Below are 21,940 nucleotides of genomic sequence, written 5' to 3' on the forward strand. Positions count from 1 at the left end.
GAGGAAAAAGACTCAGAGTAGGAGATAAACCGAGAGAGAGCAACTTAGGAGGAAAAAAAAAATGCTGATAGAGATGAGAAAACCTATGGAGGAAAAGATGATAATTCTAGATTAAAACTCTAACAACAAAAATCACCTTGACCGTAATTCAAAGCTTAAGATTTCAACATCGTAGGTATAGAGAGAGAGAGAGAGAGAGAGAGAGAGAGAGAGAGAGAGAGAGAGAGAGAGAGAGAGAGATACAATCACTCACTCATTATGATCATCAACTTAATCAACTTACACACTATCAAGGGCATTAAATAAGCACCAGAATTGATTGAATAATGATTAACACATTAAGATGATGATGAGGATGAGGATTTTTCAGAAGTTGGTGAAAGTGCTGATGATGATTATTAGCTTATCTCATATAATATTGATGACAGGATGAATTGAGAAAGATGGATGATCGATTAACTTTTATCTTCCATTGGAAAACTATGGTTTCGATTTTTTCAATCGATATCAAATCATCATCACCTCTTTTTTTATCTTCTCTAATCATCATCATCGTCATTATCATCTCCGTTCTAACCTGAATGCTCCTTTAACCAACAAAAAGGTGACCCAATAATCAGAAGCAATATCATTTTCATCCTTATCATCCTAATCATCATCATTATCTACAACCTGAATGTTTCTTTAACCAAGAAAATGGTGACCCAATAATCAGCAACTAATATTATCTTCCTCCTCCTCTTTCACCATCATCATCATTTCACCAATTCAATTGAGCTCCAATTGTAAACATGAAAAACTTGATCAATCATAAGCATTACAATTAGTAGAATTATTTCACAATAAAGTTAATCAATGGCTCTAAAACCTGCAACAATCAAATTAGCAAAACTTTTCCTTTTAACCGTAACAATCAAGCCCACAACAATTAATTGTAGCTAAAAAATTCCTCAACTGTTGAAGCAAAAAAAAATTAAACTTCAGTCGCCATCTAGCAATTAAAATATTAACTAATTTACCAAAAAACTACATTTTCACCTTTCTCTGGGGCTAATTAAAACTTTTTATACTAAATTCAAAACCAGAAAATTTATCAGTTGGTACACTTGATTTTTGAATGGACGATATGACTCGAAATTCAAGTTAATTTTGCATTTAAGTCATCACTAACTTCAGTTGACCGAGTTGATTGATTTTCGGCTTCGAGTCGAGTTGCTTGATGATTCACTGACTGACTGACTCGATCGACTAGCTTCGGTATCTAAAAAAAATCAAAAATACAGAGGTGATTTCACTTAGATTTTATTGTTTTTGCCCTATTCGGCAATCAGAGAGCTAATGGCGCATCTCTAGACCATTACAATTCTACATGGTATCACGGCCCGTTCGGTTCTCAACCCTCTTCACCATCTCCATCTTCATCTTCACTTCAATCATCAAGATCACCATCATTATCTACAAATTCATCGCAATAATTATTAGTAAGAATCAATTAAGTACAAAATGTAAATTCTAATTTTATTTTCTCCTTTTCTTCATGACAAACCTAATGAGTCAAATTATCCTTGGACTTGATTTTCACCTTCGGTATTAAACTTTAATCTAATTTAAACTTTGAAATTTAAACCTAAAAATTAAGACACAATCACAATGTACAGAACTGAGCGATTAGCTAAGAAAACTAGGCACTTAGGATTGAAGAATTGAGTTCTCCTGTCAAAACGATTCTCCAGCATATGAATAAATTAACCTTTAAATGTTAATTTGCTCCTTAATATAAGCATTTAGTTTAAAGTTTGTTTTGGTATATTGAAACAGATGAGACTCTTAATATTCTGTTGCTAATTATCATCAAATGACAAACAACTAAAGGTTAATTTAGTCAATATAATTGTGACTATTTACACACGTGAAAACAATTTAGTTGTTGCTTAGCAATTAGTGTTAATAATTGACATGGATAATTTTTCAGAATTGGTATAAAAAGAAACCGTTTTCATTGAGTTTTTATCATTTCCAATCATTTGATCAAGTCATCAACAACTTTGAAAAGTTTCATTATCTTTCTTGTTCAAGTAACATTTTATTAATCTCATCATGAATTTACACATCTTCCAAATCATCATGGTTCTCATCGCCTTAATCGGAGCTGCTTCAGCCGTAGGTTCTTTTACTCTTTCAAGAAAAGCTCGTGGTGTACCTAACATTGATCACGATGCTCCTGCTTCTGATTTACCTAAAACTACCCCTTCTCCTAAAATAGAGCCCATAGATCGTAATATTACTTCTCCAATCGTTTCCGGTGCCAGTGGTTTATAAAATGTAACAGCTCAAAATCCCGAATATCAACTCCAATAACTTGATCAAATTGTTTCGAACAATCTCTTTGTAATCTCAACAATTAAACCAATGATTAATAAAATTATTTGAACATCTGAAAATTTCTATTTTTCTTTAATCTCGTTTCATTTTTTATTCGGTTTTCAGTTTCAATTGAAATCAAGCTCTCGATTTTCAAATTGTGGTCTAAATAAAACTTATTTCAATCTCTGATTGTCTTGAGCGTAATAAATATCGGTCATACATCTGAATCTCACTCTCTGTCATAGATCGACCTGCAAAAAACAAAATTTTCATATGTTCCAAAATTACTACCACTGAAATTAAGATTATTCATAACAAAAACTGTCTCTCTCTCTCTCTCTCTCTCTCTCTCTTTGAGAAACATATTAATACATAAAATTTATACAGGTTATTAAAACCATCGAGCGGCCTTATTCCAAAAATTAAGTGAAGATCGGACTTAGATTATGATCGATATCGTTCAAGCAAATTTTGATTTTTCTAAGTAAAGTCTTCGCTTTGTTCAGACAATCGTTTAGAAGATGATCTAGAGTTGTTCCGATCTGAAAAATTGATCGATCAGATCGATCTTTGAGAAAGAAAAATTGATCGATCTCAACTTTCAGAAAATCGATCACCTGAAAAACCACGTGATTTTCGATAAAAATTCAAAACTCAAAAAACTGATTAATAAATCTAAAATTTTACTTAATTAAGAAATTAGACAGTGAAAACAGACAGTATACAAAAGAAAGAGAAAATTTTCAGCCTTTTTCGACCACGAAATTTGAATTAGCAAAATCGAAATTGATCGATTTATTAGCGAAAATTGATCGGATCGATCGATCAACTGAAAATCTGAGATCGGAACTTCTCTAAGATGATCGTTAAAAATACATGATGTATGTGAGTCGTTAACAATTAATAAAATAGATTAAAATTATTTCAATAAATTAAATTGAATTGTTAATTTACTAATTGACGAATCCTTATTTTCGTCAGAATCATTGGATTTATCTTATCTGTTTCAATATACTAACTCATCGGATGATCTTTAATTAGATCATTTAACTTTCAATTTGTTTAGTTTATTGAAACAGAAGAGAATCTTGTTGCTTAGCAATTAGATCATTAGTTAATCATTTAAATTGATAGTTTTTTACAGAAAATATTTCGAGGAATTTGCGGTGATGTGACCTTGACACCCATGCGAACAATGTCCAGATGGAAAAGAGACTAGAGAAAGAAAATATATTGACAAGGAAGGCAGGATCAGGTCATTTTGGAGGCCAAAGGTGCACGAAGTTTTGATTAATCTCTTTGTAATCTCAAAAATTCAGCGAATTTTTATTATAAATATTTTATGCATTTTAGAATTTCTATTATTTTGATCTTATTTCAAAAATATATTTATTAGTCATCGATTTTGTTCAAGAATCGGACGGTCAATTGACAAATTAATCGGATTATCTCCAATGATCAATGAAACAGAGTTTTGAGTTGAGTTAAGCACAGTGTTAATTAGTATTAACATTCAAGGTGATTGTAATTAACCTATTCGTTTCCCTTGAATACATATCAATGGTTTAAACAATTTGATATAATCAATTTTTGATTCATTTATTAGATAATAATATTAAATTCCTTCTGAAAAAGAAGATGAAGAATATGATATTTGTACCAAGCAATCAAACTTAATCAGATAAAATCAGATCAAATGTTAAGATGAAAGTTAAAATTAACATTTTTGACTAATAATCTTTGTAATTGAATCAATTTAGTCATATAATTGTAAATATTTACACACGTGAAAACAATTTTGTTGTTTCTTAGCAATTAGTGTTAATCATTGGAATAGATAATTTTTAAGAATTGGTATAAAAAGAAACTGTTTGCATTGAGTTTTTATCATTTCCAATCAATTGATCAAGTCATCAAGTCATCAAAAAGTTCAAAAAGTTTCATTATCTTTCTTGTTCAAGTAACATTTTCATTAATCTCATCATGAATTTCAACATCTTCCAAATCATCATGGTTCTCGTTGCCTTAATCGGAGCTGCTTCAGCCGTAGTTCCAAATTCTGGAGTTACCAAACCTTCAAGACAAGCTCGTGGTGCAGGTAGCACTAGTGGTGGTGTTACTCCCCCTAATACTCCTGCAGATCTCAATCCCAGCGGTTAATAAAATGTATCAGCCCAAAATCCCCAAATATCAATTCCAATATCTTGGTCCCATTGTTTTGATTAATTTGTAATCTCAAAAGTTAAACGAATGATTAATAAAATTATTTTCAGCATTTGAAAATTAGTTTTTCTCTAATTTTATTCGGCAAAATATTATTCAAAATATTTTAAGACTTTGAGAATTTCTATTTTTATCTTAATTCAAAAATAGATTTACTAGCCATCGATTTTGTTCAAGAATCTGACGGTAAATTTACTAATTAATCGGATTATCTCCACATCATGATCAATGAAAATTTTTGAGTCAATCATAGTATTAATTAATGAACAATCAAAGTGGTTGTATTAACCTATTACATGTAAAGGGTGTTCAAAATAAAAACTTAAAATTATCTTAAGTTAGATAATGAAGATGATAAAGGAAACACTGATAAGCGAGATGAAGATGTGACAAATTTGTTTTGATTTTTTCATCTTCATCTTCATCTCGCTTATCAGTGTTTCCTTTATCATCTTCATTATCTAACTTAAGATAATTTTAAGTTTTTATTTTGAACACCCTTTAGTTTCCCTTGATGGTCTAATCAATTTTTGATTGCTTTATTAGATAGTAAAATTAAATTCCTTCTGAACAAGTTAATGAAGATGATAATTTCGTCATCGAGCAATCCAATTCAATAGTAAAATCAGATCAAATGTCAAGATGAAAGTTATAATCAGTATAAGTCAGTCAGTTTTCATTGAATTAACGTTTATATCACAGTAAACCAATTGATCAAACTATCAACAAATTCAAATCTTTGGTAGTCTTGTTTTAATGATTCAATTTCCATTTATATCATCACGAACTTAAATATTTTCCCAATTATCATGATCACTGTTGTCTTAGTCGGAGTTTCTACAGCATTGGGCCTTTATACACCTCAAGAGAAGCTCGCCTTGCTGCTTTTAGTCGTATTATTTCAACTCCCGATGACTCGTCTGATTGTAAAACACCTGAGGGGACCTAAACCTGACCGTAAAAGTCCTACTGGTAATGGTGACTCACCTGATCGTAAAACATGCAAGCCCAAAATTCACCACAACGACGATTAACTACTGGTCTAGCACCATTATTTTAAGGAAAAGGTTTGCATTGGAAACGAAACTTTGATCGCCATCTACCAAGTACAATATATACTATTCTGCCGAGAGTAATTTTCTCAATTTCTTTTCTCATAATCAACTCATATTTAAACTGTTATCAATTAAATTTTATAAAAGTTAAACATGAAACGTTAAATTATCAAAATAACTCACAATTTGTGAGTTGAATTAAAATAATTGTTAGTAAATTCGTTGAATGTTAAACTAATCGATACTTGTGCCGCCTTCTATTGAGTAGAAATAAAGTTAATTTCGGTAAAATTCTCAATTGACTTTCGAGTATGATGATTACTTCTGGTTAACTCAATGGGAAAAAATAGGTTCCTATCATTTTATATACCCAATAATTCAGAGAGTTGAAACTCATGCTCATGGTTATCAAAGGGAAACAACATCTCCACTTTCTCTGTTTTCTTACCTCGAGAAGCTTTTACCCTCTTCGCCAGTGTTTCGCCTTTTTTGCATTTCTCTTTCTCTCTCTCTTTCTTTCCTTTCTCTTTTCCTTTCTTCTCTCTTTCTAATTTACCCTGAAAGTGAAACAAAACCCGCCGCCATTAAATAATATCAAAAAACCTCCAAAACCCCAAAATCACCAAAATCCAATCATTTAATAAATTGTGAATGATCAACAATAACAACACACAATCAACATCATGTATCATGATTGTGAAAAAGGAGGTAAATCAATTTGAATTTTCACCTTGATTGTTTTCCCACCTTGTGATTTAGTGATTACCATTATCATCCTTGTAATCAAAATTTTCAACAATGATCAATTGATTATCCATAATCTTAAATCATCATCTTCATTATCTTAACAATTAAAATCCTTTATTGATTATCCTTATGATAAGTAAAACAATTTAATCTCATTTTTAAATTTAACCTTTGAAAACCTTTGAAAATAAAAAACAAAAATAATCTTAACCTTCACTTGACCACTACAAACACATTAATATAATATCCATCACAATAAATCTTAGCTTGACCATTTCATCCAACAAGTTGAACTGACCACCAAGTAAACAGAATCTCAATCACTTCATCATTATCCCCATCAAACCAACAATTGAGTTTTCCAATGGTGAAAAATAATTTATATCAAATGTGTATTTATATTTACATGTGTCTACAATTTTTACCAATCAAATTTATATCAAAAAATTAGCAATTAAGTCAAATAAAAACTTGAATCAGTTAATCATCACAAAACAAAACTAGTGAAAAATTTACATTATCCTAAAGCTTAACAACCCAATTATTTAGTAAATCAATCAGTGAGTCCGTTTAATCATCGGCTTGGTCATCTTTCCGTTACCATCACCTCCCAAGATCATCATCATCATAATTGTAACCGGAAAAGGAATTGATAAATTTTGAATGCGACCATCACCTTTGAACAGGTTAACCACACTCTGGATGCTATTCTTATCATCATTCCTACTATACACCTTCCCGTTATTATGTCTCCTCTTTTTCCGGACAATTTTATGCTCCGATGCCGAGGAGAAACTGGTTCGGGACCTTTTCCGTGATTACAATAAACTTATCCGCCCCGTCGAGCTTATTAACAAGACCGTTGAAGTGCGTTTCGTGATGTACCTTATTCAGCTAATTAACGTGGTAAGTGTCCAATTCATTTATCGATTAGTTTACTTCGTATTATTCAAATGTTGGACTTGTGTAAATTTCCTCGAAAAAAACTTCCAATGTTTTCCATTTCCAATCAAAATGTTTCCAAATATTTTCTCATCATTTCATTTTCCCTGAGACATTGACATTTATTCATACATTCACTTCAATTGTATCGGAAATGCTTACAGGTCAATTCCTCTCTCTCTCTCTCTTCACATCAATCTAATTCCGAAGAAATAAAATCGCTGAGGGAATTGAATAATTTCCTACATTGATATATACACTTTATCCTAACTCAACTTTTATACTGTTCCCATGATAAAATTGATAAACATCTTGGTGAATCTCTTCTGATAATTTGTAATATCAATTCGATTGTTTTTTTTCTTTCACCATCATCATCATGATGAAGATGAAGAAAAAAAAACAAAACCCAAAAATTGTATTAATAATGGATAACTTTTTTCTCTCTTTATTCCATTTCTCATGATAACATGATAATATTGCCTGAAACTGAAACCCTGAAATAACTGTACATTTTTCAGAAGAAAAGTAGAAAGGGAAAATATTAAATGTTATCCATTTTCATTTCATATCTTTCATATAATATTATTATTAAATGTCAGAATGAAATGTTCAATACATATACTTTTATTGTGATGATATTCATCAGTTTTTACCTTTCCAATGTAAATCTATTTGTTGGAAGAGGAGAAGAAGAAAAAACAACAAAAACAAAAAATGATTGAGAAAAAGAAATTCAGAGAAAATCTCATGAAATTTTACATCTAAATGATAAATAATCGATTGAATATCAATTGAATAATCAATCGAGAACAGGAATCATTCAAGTTTCCTTCTCATGGTTCATGTGATGACCATAACCTGAAGGGATGAAACATTTTTATACCTGAAAATCATATCTTAATACTCTAGTTACCCTGAAATCACCTTGAGTGTCAAGATGAAATGTTTGTTATCACATAAACAATTTTTTTCTGTCTTCCTCCTTGTCACCTCATAATCATAATCATTAGTTGATTGTCAATGAAATTAAATGAAAACAGCAAACGAGAAGACAACAACAAAAAGTATCTCTCACTTTCCCTATTCAGCTAATATCAGAGTCTCTCTGAGGAAGAGAGGAAGAGGTAGATAATAATAAGATGAAGATGATGATGATGGTGGACAGGATGGAGAAGATGAAAAAAATAAATATCTCAAGTATCAACATCTTCCCATTTTGATGATGGCGGAGAAGATGATGAAGTAAACTGTAAACATTGGAACAGTAAAAGCCTCTGTTATTTTAGGGTTTGATATTTTTTTTCCTCTCCTGATTTTCACAGCTCAAAGGAATCAGAATCAATTGTTCATCCTCATCCTCATGAAACATTATGAAAGATACACTTATATACTAATACTATTACTGAATGTTTTGAGATACTCAGAGTGTGTGTGTGTCTATTTGTTATGCTTAAACCATCAAACTGTTCAATGTTTAATGTACCGTTGATGAAGAGACAAAGATATAAAAATACAATATAAATCTAATGAAAGTTTAGTTAACACACGAAATCTAATGAGTTTACCTTATACACTTTGACTCTTTTCCTGTGTTTCCTTTTACTTTTTCCCACCCTCTCCATCCTCATTTTCATCCTCATCCTCATCTTCCTCCTTCTCCTGAGTTGATACTCATTTGTAGTGATGACTTTCCTCTCTCTCTCTCTCTCTCTTCTTTGTCTCTCTTTTAACTATAATATCTCATCGTAACTGAAACATTGAACAGTATTGAAACTCTAATTTTGAAACAGAATTTACAGTTTTTTTCCTCAATCTCTTCTCTTTCTTTTCCACCCTGTTTCATGGTATCATTCATGACTCTTCTCGATCAAACTTGTTACCATTATAACAGAATAAAATTTTTCTCAACTTGAAGTGACAAAAATTTCTCATCATCATCTTTTCATCTTCTTCCCCACGCTGATACTTTGTGTCTTCTTTTTTTTACTCATCTCTCACTCTTTTTCCATGAACCAGAAAACCAATATAATGTGAGAGAAAAAAAAGAAGACAGAAGATGAAGAGAGAAAAGGTTATCTTTGAACTGAGATTTAGAATCTGACAGAATTGAAGCTCAACCAAGTTAATCGATTAAAACCTTTATCCTAAGTCATTATACAACCTTTTCGACTTTTCTCTATTCTCTTCCCACTAATCATTCATGTTATTTTCCCCCTTTTCCTGTTTATCTTCATTCCGCATCATCATTTGTCTTCAGTAAGGGGATAGAATTCTCATTTTTGTACTTGGTGATATGACCATGAAGTGAATGAGAAAAGCAACACTTGTTTCATTATCCAAGTTTGTCTTAAATTCTGTGTTGATTATCACTATTGATGGAAAAGTTGAAGATGATGATGACAAAAGGAAGATGAAAATCTAAGAATGTGATGGAAAAGAAATTATCTTGACGATTCATTGGGAGTTTTCGACTCCCAGAATTTCATCCATCTTCCTTATCGCAATCATCATCATTATCTTTGCATTTCTGGTTAGTTTTAATGAAAGAAACTGAAAAAAATCTCTCTCATTCTCGATGTGAACTTGATAAAATTACTGATATTAAGTGTTTCGATTTGCTGGAGATTTATCATCCTCATCTGATCCATAAGATGTATGTAAGAAGATGAGAGAGTCTGATATATATCAGAATTGTACAAGTCATGAAGAGTAAGATGAGGATGAGGATGATAAAGATGCAAGTATCAATTGCAGTTTATTATTAGTATTTACTATTATTATTATTGTTCGAATATACCAATAATAGGAGAAGATGAGAATGAGATATCTAAAGGAAATGATAGAGATATAGCTGGATGCATATTAAGATGGAGATGAGGATGAGCAAAAAAAGAGAAAGAAAGTAAAATGATAAACGATGATGTTGATGATGAGAAACCGAAGCAAATGGGAAATGAAGTCTTTGTTTTCATTATAACTTAAACCATCATCGTAGACAAATTAACATTTTATGTTCCTCTGGGCTTGATGGTTTCCATCATCTTCATCATCTTCTTCGTCATCTTATCTCTTTTGCTCTCTATCTCTTCCTTGAGGCTTCACTAGTGCTGTGAAAACATGAGAAGAGAAGAAAAAAATCGTAAAGGTAAAGTGAAAGATGAGAATAATGAGAATTAGAATGAGGTAAAATTCGCAATAATACCAAAGAACAGTTCGAAATAAGAGAGGAAAAGAAAGAGAAAAGAAGATGAAAAGTTAGATGCTGCATGAGAGTCAGAAGAAAAAAAAAGAAAATGAAAATGCTGCTTGAATAATAACGAAAATTGTATTACTTTTATCACATGGAATCATTTCCAATGATATTTATCATTCTAAATGATATTACCAAAGTCTTAACTTTTAACATCTATTTTCATCATTGGTAAATCATCAAGCAAATGAGTGAAAAACAAAGTAACGGTATCACCACTTGGGTGATACACTTGCTCTGAGAATTCCCATCGATGAGAGAGGAAAGTAATAACAATCAGGAAATAAAATAAATTCTTCTGTAACTTTGTAATTTCATCGAGACCAATTGAACTCGCTGATTAACTAATCAGCAATTGATTAACTTGCAACTCATTCGAAAAAAATGATTAATTATTAAAATTTTCCGTCTTTATTATATGGAATAAATTTGATTTTTTGTTCTTCTCTTTTCATTACATCGAGATAGAAATGAATTTTTTTCACCATAATATCATCATAATAATCTAGATGGTCCATTATATGAATTATGATCAATTGATTTTCGTTTCTATCTCTCTCCATTTTTGATGGTTGATTATTCTGATTCTTGACCCTCGCGAAAATATCATAACAATAGTTGAAAATTCAAACATTTAAAATTCTCAGTGAATTCTCTCTATTACAAACTACTGTAGTTCCTAATCCTAATAACTTCATCTATGATGATGATAGGAATATCTCTCATAAGTTCTGACTCTCATCAGTGATTATCATGAATTAGGAAATGAAATTTTTTATTCTCATCTTTAATTCATTTATAATTATCAACTCATTCTTGTATGTACAAAATTCTGTATCTTTTGTTTATTAGCTTTCTGTTAATTAGTGTGAAAAAATGTAAACAATTAAATTGATTGAAATTTGTAACTCTCTTTATATTCAAATTACACTTTTTAATTGAATGGTTTCCATTTCAATTGAATTCAATTATGGATTAATCCGATAGAGAATTAATTTAATTATTCATATCATGAGGATTTAGTCTTGATTGTTTACACACTTAATGTGTAGTTTTAACTAATATATCATTTAAATTGCTTCAAATTAGTTTAAATAAACTCTAATTATCCATTATACAATTAGATACTTAACTATTAGTTACTTGTTAGTCTATTGACTTATGAAATTGATTCAATTACAAAGATTATTAGTCACAAATACTAATTTTAACTTTCATCACTTTGACATTTGATCTGATTTTACAATTAAGTTTGATTGCTTGGTGAAAATACCATCTTCATCAACTTTTTCAGAAGAAATTTAATTTAGCTATTCAATGAAGCAATCAAAAATTGATTTCATCAAATTTTTAAACCATTGATATTTATTCAAGGGAAATGAATAGGTTATAAATAATAGTATTAATACAATCACCTTGATTATTAACTAATTGACACAACTCAAAATTTTTCATTTATCATTGACCATTGTCGATAAACTGATGAATTAGTGTATTGTCCGTCAGATTCTTGGACAAAATCGAGAACTAATAAATTTATTTATGAAATAAGATAAAAATAGAAATTCTCAAATGCTTAAAATATTTTTGCTAATCATTCGTTGAATTTTCAAGATTACAAAGAGATTAATCAAAACTGCGTGCACCTTTGACCTCCAAACATGGCCTGATTCTGCCTTCCTTGTCAATATATTTTCTTTCTCTAGTCTCTTTTCTATCTGGAAATTGTATGCATGGGTGTCGAGGTCACATCACCTCAAATTTCTCGAAATATTTTCTGAGAAAAGTTATGAATTCAAATGATTAACACTAATTGCTAAGCAACAACTAAATTGATTTCACGTATTTAAATAGTCACAATTAAATGACTAAATTAACCTTTAATTGTTTGTCATTTGATGATAATTAGCACCAGAATATTAAGATTCTCATCTGTTTCAATATACCAAAACAAACTTTAAACTAAATGATCTAATTAAAGATCATCCGATGAGTTGGATTATTGATACAGATGAGATAAAGAGAGGTCCAATTATTCTGGCACTAATAACGATTCGTCGATGAGTAAATTAACAAACAATTAAAGTTAATTTAGTGAAATAGTTTTGATCTATTTTCATATTTGATAACAATTCAATTTCAGTTTTTCATCAATGATCATCATCTTCTAAACGATTTTACTTCGAAAAATCGAAATTTGCTGTAACGATATCAAACATAATTTAAGCCTGATCTTTACTTAATTTTCGGAATCGCACAAAATGGTGGGTTGGAACCCGTATAATTTATAATGGAGATTAATTCACTTGTGAAAGTTATTCTTAATCAGTACGAAAATTTAGATCAAAATCAAGAATTATGAAAGAGTGTTTAATATTTCAATTGATACCGAAGGCCGAATAACTAAATGAAATAAGATTAGTGAGAAATTAAATTTTAGATGCTTAAAATAATTTTATTTATCATTCGTTAAATTGTTGATTACTCGGAACAATGTGACCAAGTTATTGGAATTGATATTCTGGATTTTGGGCAGATACACTTTATTGACCTGTGGGATCGGAAACTGAAGGAGTTTAAGATGAACCAGGAACACCACCAGTTGGGTTAGCAGGAATAGTACCAGAGGGGACTGCACCAGGTAGGGTAGTAGGAGCTCCACCAGTGCCAACAGGGGGAACTACACCACCTGGTGCTTGTCGAGCTTGTCGTGAAGTAGGAGGAAGATTAGTTGGTGCTCCGGCTAAAGCAGCTCCAATTATGGCAACGAGAACCATGATGATTTGGAAGATGTTGAAATTCATGATGAGATTAATGAAAATGTTACTTGAACAAGAAAGATGATGAAACTTTTTAAACTTGTTGATGACTTGATGACTTGATCAATTGATTGGAAATGATAAAAACTCAGCGATTGAAATGACTTTTGTTTAAACCGCAATTTGTAAACCAAGAGCTTGTGTCTATCGAAACCGAAGGACAAATAATAAAATAAAATAAGATAAGAGAGAAATTAAATTTTAGATGCTTAAAATAATTTTATTAATCATTCGTTTAATTGTTGAGATTACAAAGAGATAAACGAAACAATGTCACCAAGTAATTTGAATTGATATTCGGGATTCTGGGCTGATACATTTTATTTACTTCCGGTTGGATTTACAGGTAAATTAGCAGGAGTACCATCAGGATTAGAAACAGGTAGTTTAGGAGCACCGTCACCTGTACTACGAGCTTGTCTTGGATTAGAAGGAAGAAAAGTTGGTGCTCCGGCTAAAGCAGCTCCAATTATGGCAACGAAAACCATGATGATTTGGAAGATGTTGAAATTCATGATGAGATTAATGAAAATGTTACTTGAACAAGAAAGATAATGAACTTTTTAAACTTGTTGATGACTTGATCAATTGATTGGAAATGATAAAAACTCAATGAAAACGGTTTCTTTTTATACCAATTCGGAAAAATTATCTATTCCAATTATTAACACTAATTGCTAAGCAACAACTAAATTGTTTTCACGTGTGTAAATAGTCACAATTATATGATTAAATTAACCTTTAATTGTTTGTCATTTGGTGATAATTAGTATTAGAATATTAAGAATCTCATCTGTTTCAATATACCAAAACAAACTTTAAACTAAATGATCTAATTAAAGATCATCCGATGAGTTGGATTATTGATACAGATGAGATAAATTAGATCTAAACTGTTTTCTTAATGAAGTTTATTTCTTTTAAAAACCCAAATTATTTTCAAAAATATGATAAAGGTGAAGATAAACAATAGGCTATCACTCAGCTTTATCACCATCAACTATCATCATCTTAATACATGTATATTTGCTATACATGATATATGTTTATTTATTTTTCACGTGTGTTAATATTCACAATTATATGACTAAATTAACCTTTAATTGTTTGTCATTTGATGATAATTAGCACCAGAATATTAAGATTCTCATCTGTTTTAACTATCTAATTTAATTAATTGTTATTTATAGATTAATAATATTGTCGTTTCATAAGGTAAGCACCTTTTGTACTAAATTAATTTTAAAAAGTTAATTTTAATTTACCAGAATTACAATTGATTTTATTTGAGAGATTCACTGAAAAGATTGATTTCTAATGTAATATTTTAGTAAAGGAAAAATTTCTTTTCTTTTGTAGGCAAAAAAAGTTTTCTTAATATTTTACCATTTAAATTCTGATGAGATTCTGTTTAGGTTGATAAATGATTCCATGTGTCTTTGTTTCATATTTGTTGTTTTTTATCACCATGAAAGTGGAAACTAAAAATTTTGCTGGAATATTAGAACAATGAAAATCAATTTAATCTTATTAATAAAAGATTTGGATAAGAAAAATGGCTTTCCAAGGGTGGAGTGGGTTTCAAGGTGAAATTTTCAGTACAATTTGATGATGTTGAGTTGACATGGTTGTTTCATGTATCCCCTGTAACTTTGGCTAATAATTCAGCATCAGAATGAAGATTGAATATTGAAAAATTATGAAATCTCCTGAAACTTCATACTCTTCTATGAATTGGATAAGTTAACTTAATGTATCTTATTTTACATACTTGATTGTTTGTCATTCTTTCAACTGAATCAGTTAATTATAAGTGATTTTCTAATGATTTAGTATTGTTATTTACCAGAAGTTTGATAATTTTACGTTTCAATGATCAGAAAAGTTGAGAGTAAATATGAGAGATTTTAAATGTAATCAATTGATTCATTTTCATTTGGTAAATCAATTCCATGTGAAGGTGAGAGATGTTTCCATGTGTATCTATGATAATGAATCGGAAATTAATGTTGGAAAGCTTATCATCGAATTGTTGATCTATCATCAAGTTGAATTTTCATCAATATTCAATTGAATCGAAACATTTATTATTCCCTATTCTTTCACCTTCTCTCTTGATACTTTCTGTATTCTCTGTGAGTTCATGAGATGAAAAGGTCGCTTTTTTCACACTCGAAAGTTTCACTTCCTCATCTTATTTTGAGTTCATTATATTTTCTCGTATACAATACTTTCTATCCTTTTTGCTTCTCTTAGATTCAATATCATCAGAAATTTAGTCAAGTGATAATATTGATTGAGAGTTGAAGGAATAGCTTATATTGTATACGGTGGTTAAGTGCTTCTGTTTATGTTTATACAGGAGATGAAGATTAAAGGAATGAGCAGAAAAAAAGTAAAGATGGAGATGAGCTGACAAAGAAAATTTTGTTCGATGTCCGAGTGAATATTGTCAATTGTCCAAATTCATTTTATGGACAAGTTTCATGAAGCAAAGAGAAAGAGAATGAGAGAGATTGTGATAGAGAGATACATGGAATAGACTTTGTTTGTACTCATTGAAAAGAAGAATAAGATAATGATGATAAGAATGAAAGAGAAAAATGATGAGGATTCTGTGGAAGTTACAGTGGGAGGTATTTAGATAGTAGAAGTGATCAAAAGTATTACATAGAAAATTAGGATATAAAAGAGAGAGAGAAAAAGGAGAGAAAGATAGAAAGATAGAAAGATAGAAAGAGACGAAAATGAATACAAAATTCTGTATAAAATGAATTCTACTTTCTTAGAATAGCTCAAAAGAATAAAGTCTCTTATGGGACATTGGCCATTCTTTATTCTCTTTGTTATTCTTCTTCACAAATTTGTTCATTTTTCTATTCCAAGTAAATCTCTGCATGTTCCTCTTCCTTTTCCTCACAGTCCCTCATCAACACCAAAGATAATAATAATCATTCTCATGACCTGGGTTTTCATCCTATTGTTTTTTCCTCTTAAAGCTCTTGATTCATTGAATATCATTGATACTAAACGAATTTTATAATTTTGATGATCAACGATGAAACATTTAAATTTTATCTGATCATTAATGAATGAATTATTCTCAAGACAATCAAAGATTGTAATAGCTTTTATTTGCCCCGCAATTTGAAAATCTAGACCTTGTTTTCAATTGAAACCGAAGTAAGTTTAAAATAAAACGAAAATTTTCCGATGCTTGAAATAATTTTATAAAAAATTTTAAAATAATGTAGCCAAGTTATTGGAATCGATATTCAGGATTTTAGGATGTTAAATTTTATTGTACTTCCGGTTGGGAGAATATTAAATGCTTTAGCAGGGGTGAAATCTAGGAGTAGGAAGACCACGAGTAGTGCCACCTAAGTTTGTCTTGTAGAAGAAGCAGTACTTGAACCTACGACTGAAGCAGCTCCAATTGAGGCGATGAGAACCATGATGATTTGGAAGATGTTGAAATTCATGATGAGATTAATGGAGATATTTCTTGAACAAGAAAGATAATGAAACTTTTTAAACTTTTTGATGACTTTATAAATTGATTGGAAATGATAAAAACTCAAATGATTAACACTAATTGCTTAGCAACAACTAAATTGTTTTCACGTGTGTAAATAGTCACAATTAAATGACTAAATTAACCTTTAATTGTTTGTCATTTGATGATAATTAGCTCCAGAATATTAAGAATCTCATCTGTTTCAATATACCAAAACAAACTTTAAACTAAATGATCTAATTAAAGATCATTTAGTTTAAAATTGATAATCGATGAGTTGGATTATTGATACAGATGAGATAAAGAGAGGATCCAATTATTCTGGCACTAATAACGATTCGTCAATAATTAAATTAACAAACAGTTCGAATTAATTTATCGAAATAATTTTGATCTATTTTCATAGTTGATAACAATTCACTTGTTTTTTTAATGATCATCATCTATTTAATGATTGTCTCAACGAAGCAATGACGTTACTTACGTTACGGTCACATTTGCGTAACTCCCAGCCTAAAATCACATAGACAGTAGCGCCAACCGAAAACGGGTTTTTTGAATTGGTTAATTTATTAATTGTTTTAAATAGTTGAAATTATGTTTAAATAATATTGAATAGTTTAGCTATTCACTCATATTAATTAACCAATAAACAAGCTAATCAGTTAGTAGTTACAACCATTCAAAATTGTTTAATGTTTAATGTACCGACCTGTAATTGTCGAATGTGCCACGAATGGTGGTTTTAATTACTTTTATAATTTTTAGCAAAGATTGGTTCAATTGCGAAAGTTATTCTTAACCAGAACGAAAATGTTGTGTATTAATATGTTCTCAAATAGATCATTTCTGAGCTATTCTAAAAAAAATTAACTCCAAAATCAAGTCAGAAACAAACTCTTTTCCGAATGTTAATAGATTATTATGAAAGAGTGTTTAATATTTCAATGTTGTGATACCAACGCTCTTCACTCTGGTACCATTAATCAGTTTTTGTTAACTTTAATTAATTTTAGTGGTAGTAATTTTAGATCTGTGAGGACTTTTCTTCAGAGCGTAAATTCAGAAACAATGAAAATTTTGTTTTGTTATAAGGCCAATCTATGACGAAGAGTGAGATTTAGGTGCATGACTGTGTATATTTATTACGCCCAAGACACTCAGAGATTGAAATGACTTTTGTTTAAACCCCAATTCGAAATTCAAGAGCTTGTTTTCAATTGATACCGAAGGCCGAATAGAAAAATGAAATAAGATAAGAGAGAAATTAAATTTTAGATGCTTAAAATAATTTTATTAATCGTTCGGTTAATTGTTGAGATTACAAAGAGCTAAACGAAACAATGTCACCAAGTAATTTGGATTGATATTGTGGATTTTGGGCTGATACATTTTATTGACCTGTGGGAGTGGAAACTGCAGGAGTTTAAGAAGCACCAGGTAGATTAGGTAATTTAGTACTAGGAAGAGTAGTAGAAATACCAGTATCAGGTAGAGTTGAGGCACCACGAGCTTGTCTTGCAGAAGGAAGAGTAGTTCCTACGGCTGAAGCAGCTCCGATAAAGGCAACGAGAACCATGATGATTTGGAAGATGTTGAAATTCATGATGAGATTAATGAAAATGTTACTTGAACAAGAAAGATAATGAACTTTTTAAACTTGTTGATGACTTGATGACTTGATCAATTGATTGGAAATGATAAAAACTCAATGAAAACGGTTTCTTTTTATACCAATTCGGAAAAATTATCTATTCCAATTATTAACACTAATTGCTAAGCAACAACTAAATTGTTTTCACGTGTGTAAATAGTCACAATTATATGATTAAATTAACCTTTAATTGTTTGTCATTTGATGATAATTAGCACCAGAATATTAAGAATCTCATCTGTTTCAATATACCAAAACAAACTTTAAACTAAATGATCTAATTAAAGATCAAATAAACCAATATTTAAAGGTTAATTTTTTCTTATGCTTGAGACTCACTTTCACAGGAGAACTCAATTCAACTATTAGTTTGTATCAGGTGATCTAAAAATGAAGAGTTCTTATTGAATTGTTATTTACAATCAATCGATCACCTCATCATCTAATCATCGTCATGTATTTCAATACTTGCCAAGTTTTCATGGTCTTTGTGTCATTGGTTAGTCCCAATGTCGCAGCAAGTCCTTGTCATTCTCGTCCACCTACTACTAAAGCCGTTCCAATGTTTTCAGGAACTTCTTTATCACCACCTTAGATCTGTTAACGCCGACAGACTATTGTTTCATGAATAAATTCAATAAAATAGCTTTACCATTTTGTAATTTTCTCTAACAATATTTACTATAAATTCTGCGTCATTCTCAATCTTCAATTCTTTTAAGATGATTTTCATTCCAAGTGTGATTTTACGGTCGGACCATCGTTGATAAGCATTTCTTTATCACGAACATGCGTTAAATTTATTTAATTCAATTGATGAGTGAATGATGGTCATTATATTGACTATATCATATTCGAGTGTTTTTTTATTCGCTATTAGATTCAGAATTTTATTGAACTTTCATTGATTCTTGAGTTTTTGGTGGTTAATCTTTTCCATTCTTAATCCTCATGGGTTATTTACAGAGCTTCATCTTGAGTATTTTGTTGTTGTAACACCCAATTAAATTGTATTTACATTGCTACTTTTTTAGCACAATAATCGTACTTCAGAATAATCAACAGTTGAAATCAATTCTATTAAATGTTAATCTTCAACCAAATGATTAAATTAACTCGACAATTTATAATAGTAGAAAAGTGAACTACTCTAGTAGATTACTTGTAAATCAATTCTACAGGTTGATCGTAAGAGTTTTAATACATATAAAAACATCAAAAACAACAATCAATTAATCAAGACACTCAAATACACAAGCACCAAGATCAATAGGATGAAACAATAACATGATGATTCAGATGAAAAAACTCATTGTCTTATTGTTGAAGACACAATTTAAGTTCCTTGTTGATTGATGATCTTTGTTGTTGTTTTTTTCCTATTGTTTTTATACAAAGCTAGCAAATGAATGGATGACAATATCCACTAGTGTCCATCTTTTTTGTAACCTCTTCTTAATATTGAATTGTTATCTGACCATCATCACCACTTTTACCTTAAATTGTCACCAAAGAGCAAAGTCTATTCAGTTAGCCCTGCGATTGTAATGATAACCTGTCAATAAACTGGTCAGTCTTAACTGACCGTAGATTTGGTCATTTCTTTCAGTTTTTGTTGATTTATGATTTTATTTTTCTTTCATCATTATTATCATGCTGATGAATTAATACTAAAATAGTCACTATAATATACATTATCTACTTGAAGTAATCATGAAAGAAATTTGAAAAATTCTCAGATGATTTGATTTCCATTTCTATTTATGATGTTACATTAAGAAATACACTTACAATGATCATGATAATTTAATGAGAAAATAACTGTTAATTTATCTTTTATCAATTAATCATTTTTCACTGTTGAAAATTACGAAATTCATCTGATCCACAATTGTTGAGAAATATTATTTTCATGGTGAAACATGAAGAGATTCAAGTAATGATTGATCTTCAATCTGATGACAATTATCATTGAAGTTTTTGTTTTTCCACCAAATTTCATTCTCTCATTCATGATGATCGTATTTCATTTTATCCTTTCTTGAACTCGACTGAATCAAACAGAATTTTAATTTTTACCTTACCAATTCATAAATCTTTCATATTCACCAGCCTGACAAATCTCATCTTTCAACAATCCCAATCTAATCAATCATCTTGCTAATCTGATTAAATATTGAATTATTAGGTAGTTGATATATAAATATGAAGCAAAAAGAGTTGATTATCCTTCATCATCATCTTGGATGATAATCATCATCCAAGCAATGATATCATTTAATATAACATACCAGCAATATATAAATTGCAACATTGATCATCAATCAAATTATCACCAATCAACAGTAAACCTTATGTGTCCAATTATCCTGTATACACATTTGGAGACCATTAATCTTGAACAATATCATTTTTTTCCCTCATCATGATAATAATCAACACGATTATGATAATAACAATAATTTACGATTCATTTTGAAATTATATCAACAAAATAATGTCAAAGAATCGTAAATGACCAAGAGAAAGAAAAAATTTGTTTCAATAATTTTTATTCTCATTGAATAACCAAATGAATCAACTGAATTTTAGATGATCCATTTTTTGCTGATAATGTTAAGATGAATGAAAGTAAATTTTAGTAGACCAAAAATTGTAATTTTAATTACTGTAACTTTATTCTAAATGATTATTGACATTATTTCAATTATCCTAGAAAACTGAATTTTGGCTTACCATATTTTAATAATAAATCGTAAATAAATTGAGGTAGTATTCCCCTTGATTGTGTTGGCGGTGAAGGAGGCGATGGAGGATTAATAATATCGGCAGAAGTGATTCCAAGTAGGGAAACAGTGGCCATCAGAACTTTGATCAACTTCATGATAACGTTGATCAGATGGATGAGAATACGAATGAAATAGGATTTAATGAAATTTTAATTGTGTTGATTAGATGAGTTAATTATTAATAAGATGTTCAGGCATCAACATGTACTTTTTTTTATGATGACCAAAGTATTAGATTTGAACAATTGATTTAAATTGACTTTTTAAAATGACGTGTTAGTGTTTTTCACTCAATTTGATGGTTTGTTGATTCACATTCAATGCGTTTTAAATAACCTAATTAACAATCATCCTTTTTGTTTTGGGTATATTTATACAGATGATATTAAATTAGAGTCATAGTATCCTGATACTCATCAACAACAAACAATGAAGGTTAAAGGTTCATTTCAGAGTGAAATTATCTAATTAAAGGTTCTAAGATGATACGAAATTTTCATGTTGATTGAAATGAATTTGAGTCTTAAAAATTAAAGTTTAAAATTAAATTGTTTGCTATAATTATGACTTTTTCTTC

The 21,940-nt window shown here is 29.9% G+C and overlaps 1 protein-coding gene across 1 annotated transcript in view; it reads left to right on the plus strand.

The window, feature by feature from the left end:
* The first annotated feature begins 6,042 nt into the window (after positions 1–6,042).
* LOC128387254 (acetylcholine receptor subunit beta-like 1) overlaps positions 6,043–21,940 on the plus strand; it is a 32,974-nt gene continuing 17,076 nt past the window's right edge. Inside the window, exon 1 of the mRNA XM_053346440.1 lies at positions 6,043–7,295. Within this exon, the coding sequence (XP_053202415.1) occupies positions 7,053–7,295 (243 nt within the window). The 5' untranslated portion in view covers positions 6,043–7,052. The remainder of the gene's footprint in view (positions 7,296–21,940) is intronic.

The sequence above is a fragment of the Panonychus citri genome, unplaced genomic scaffold, assembly GCF_014898815.1.
Source record: "Panonychus citri isolate SS breed McGregor unplaced genomic scaffold, ASM1489881v1 Contig00077, whole genome shotgun sequence".
NCBI classification, from domain to species: Eukaryota; Metazoa; Arthropoda; class Arachnida; order Trombidiformes; family Tetranychidae; genus Panonychus; species Panonychus citri.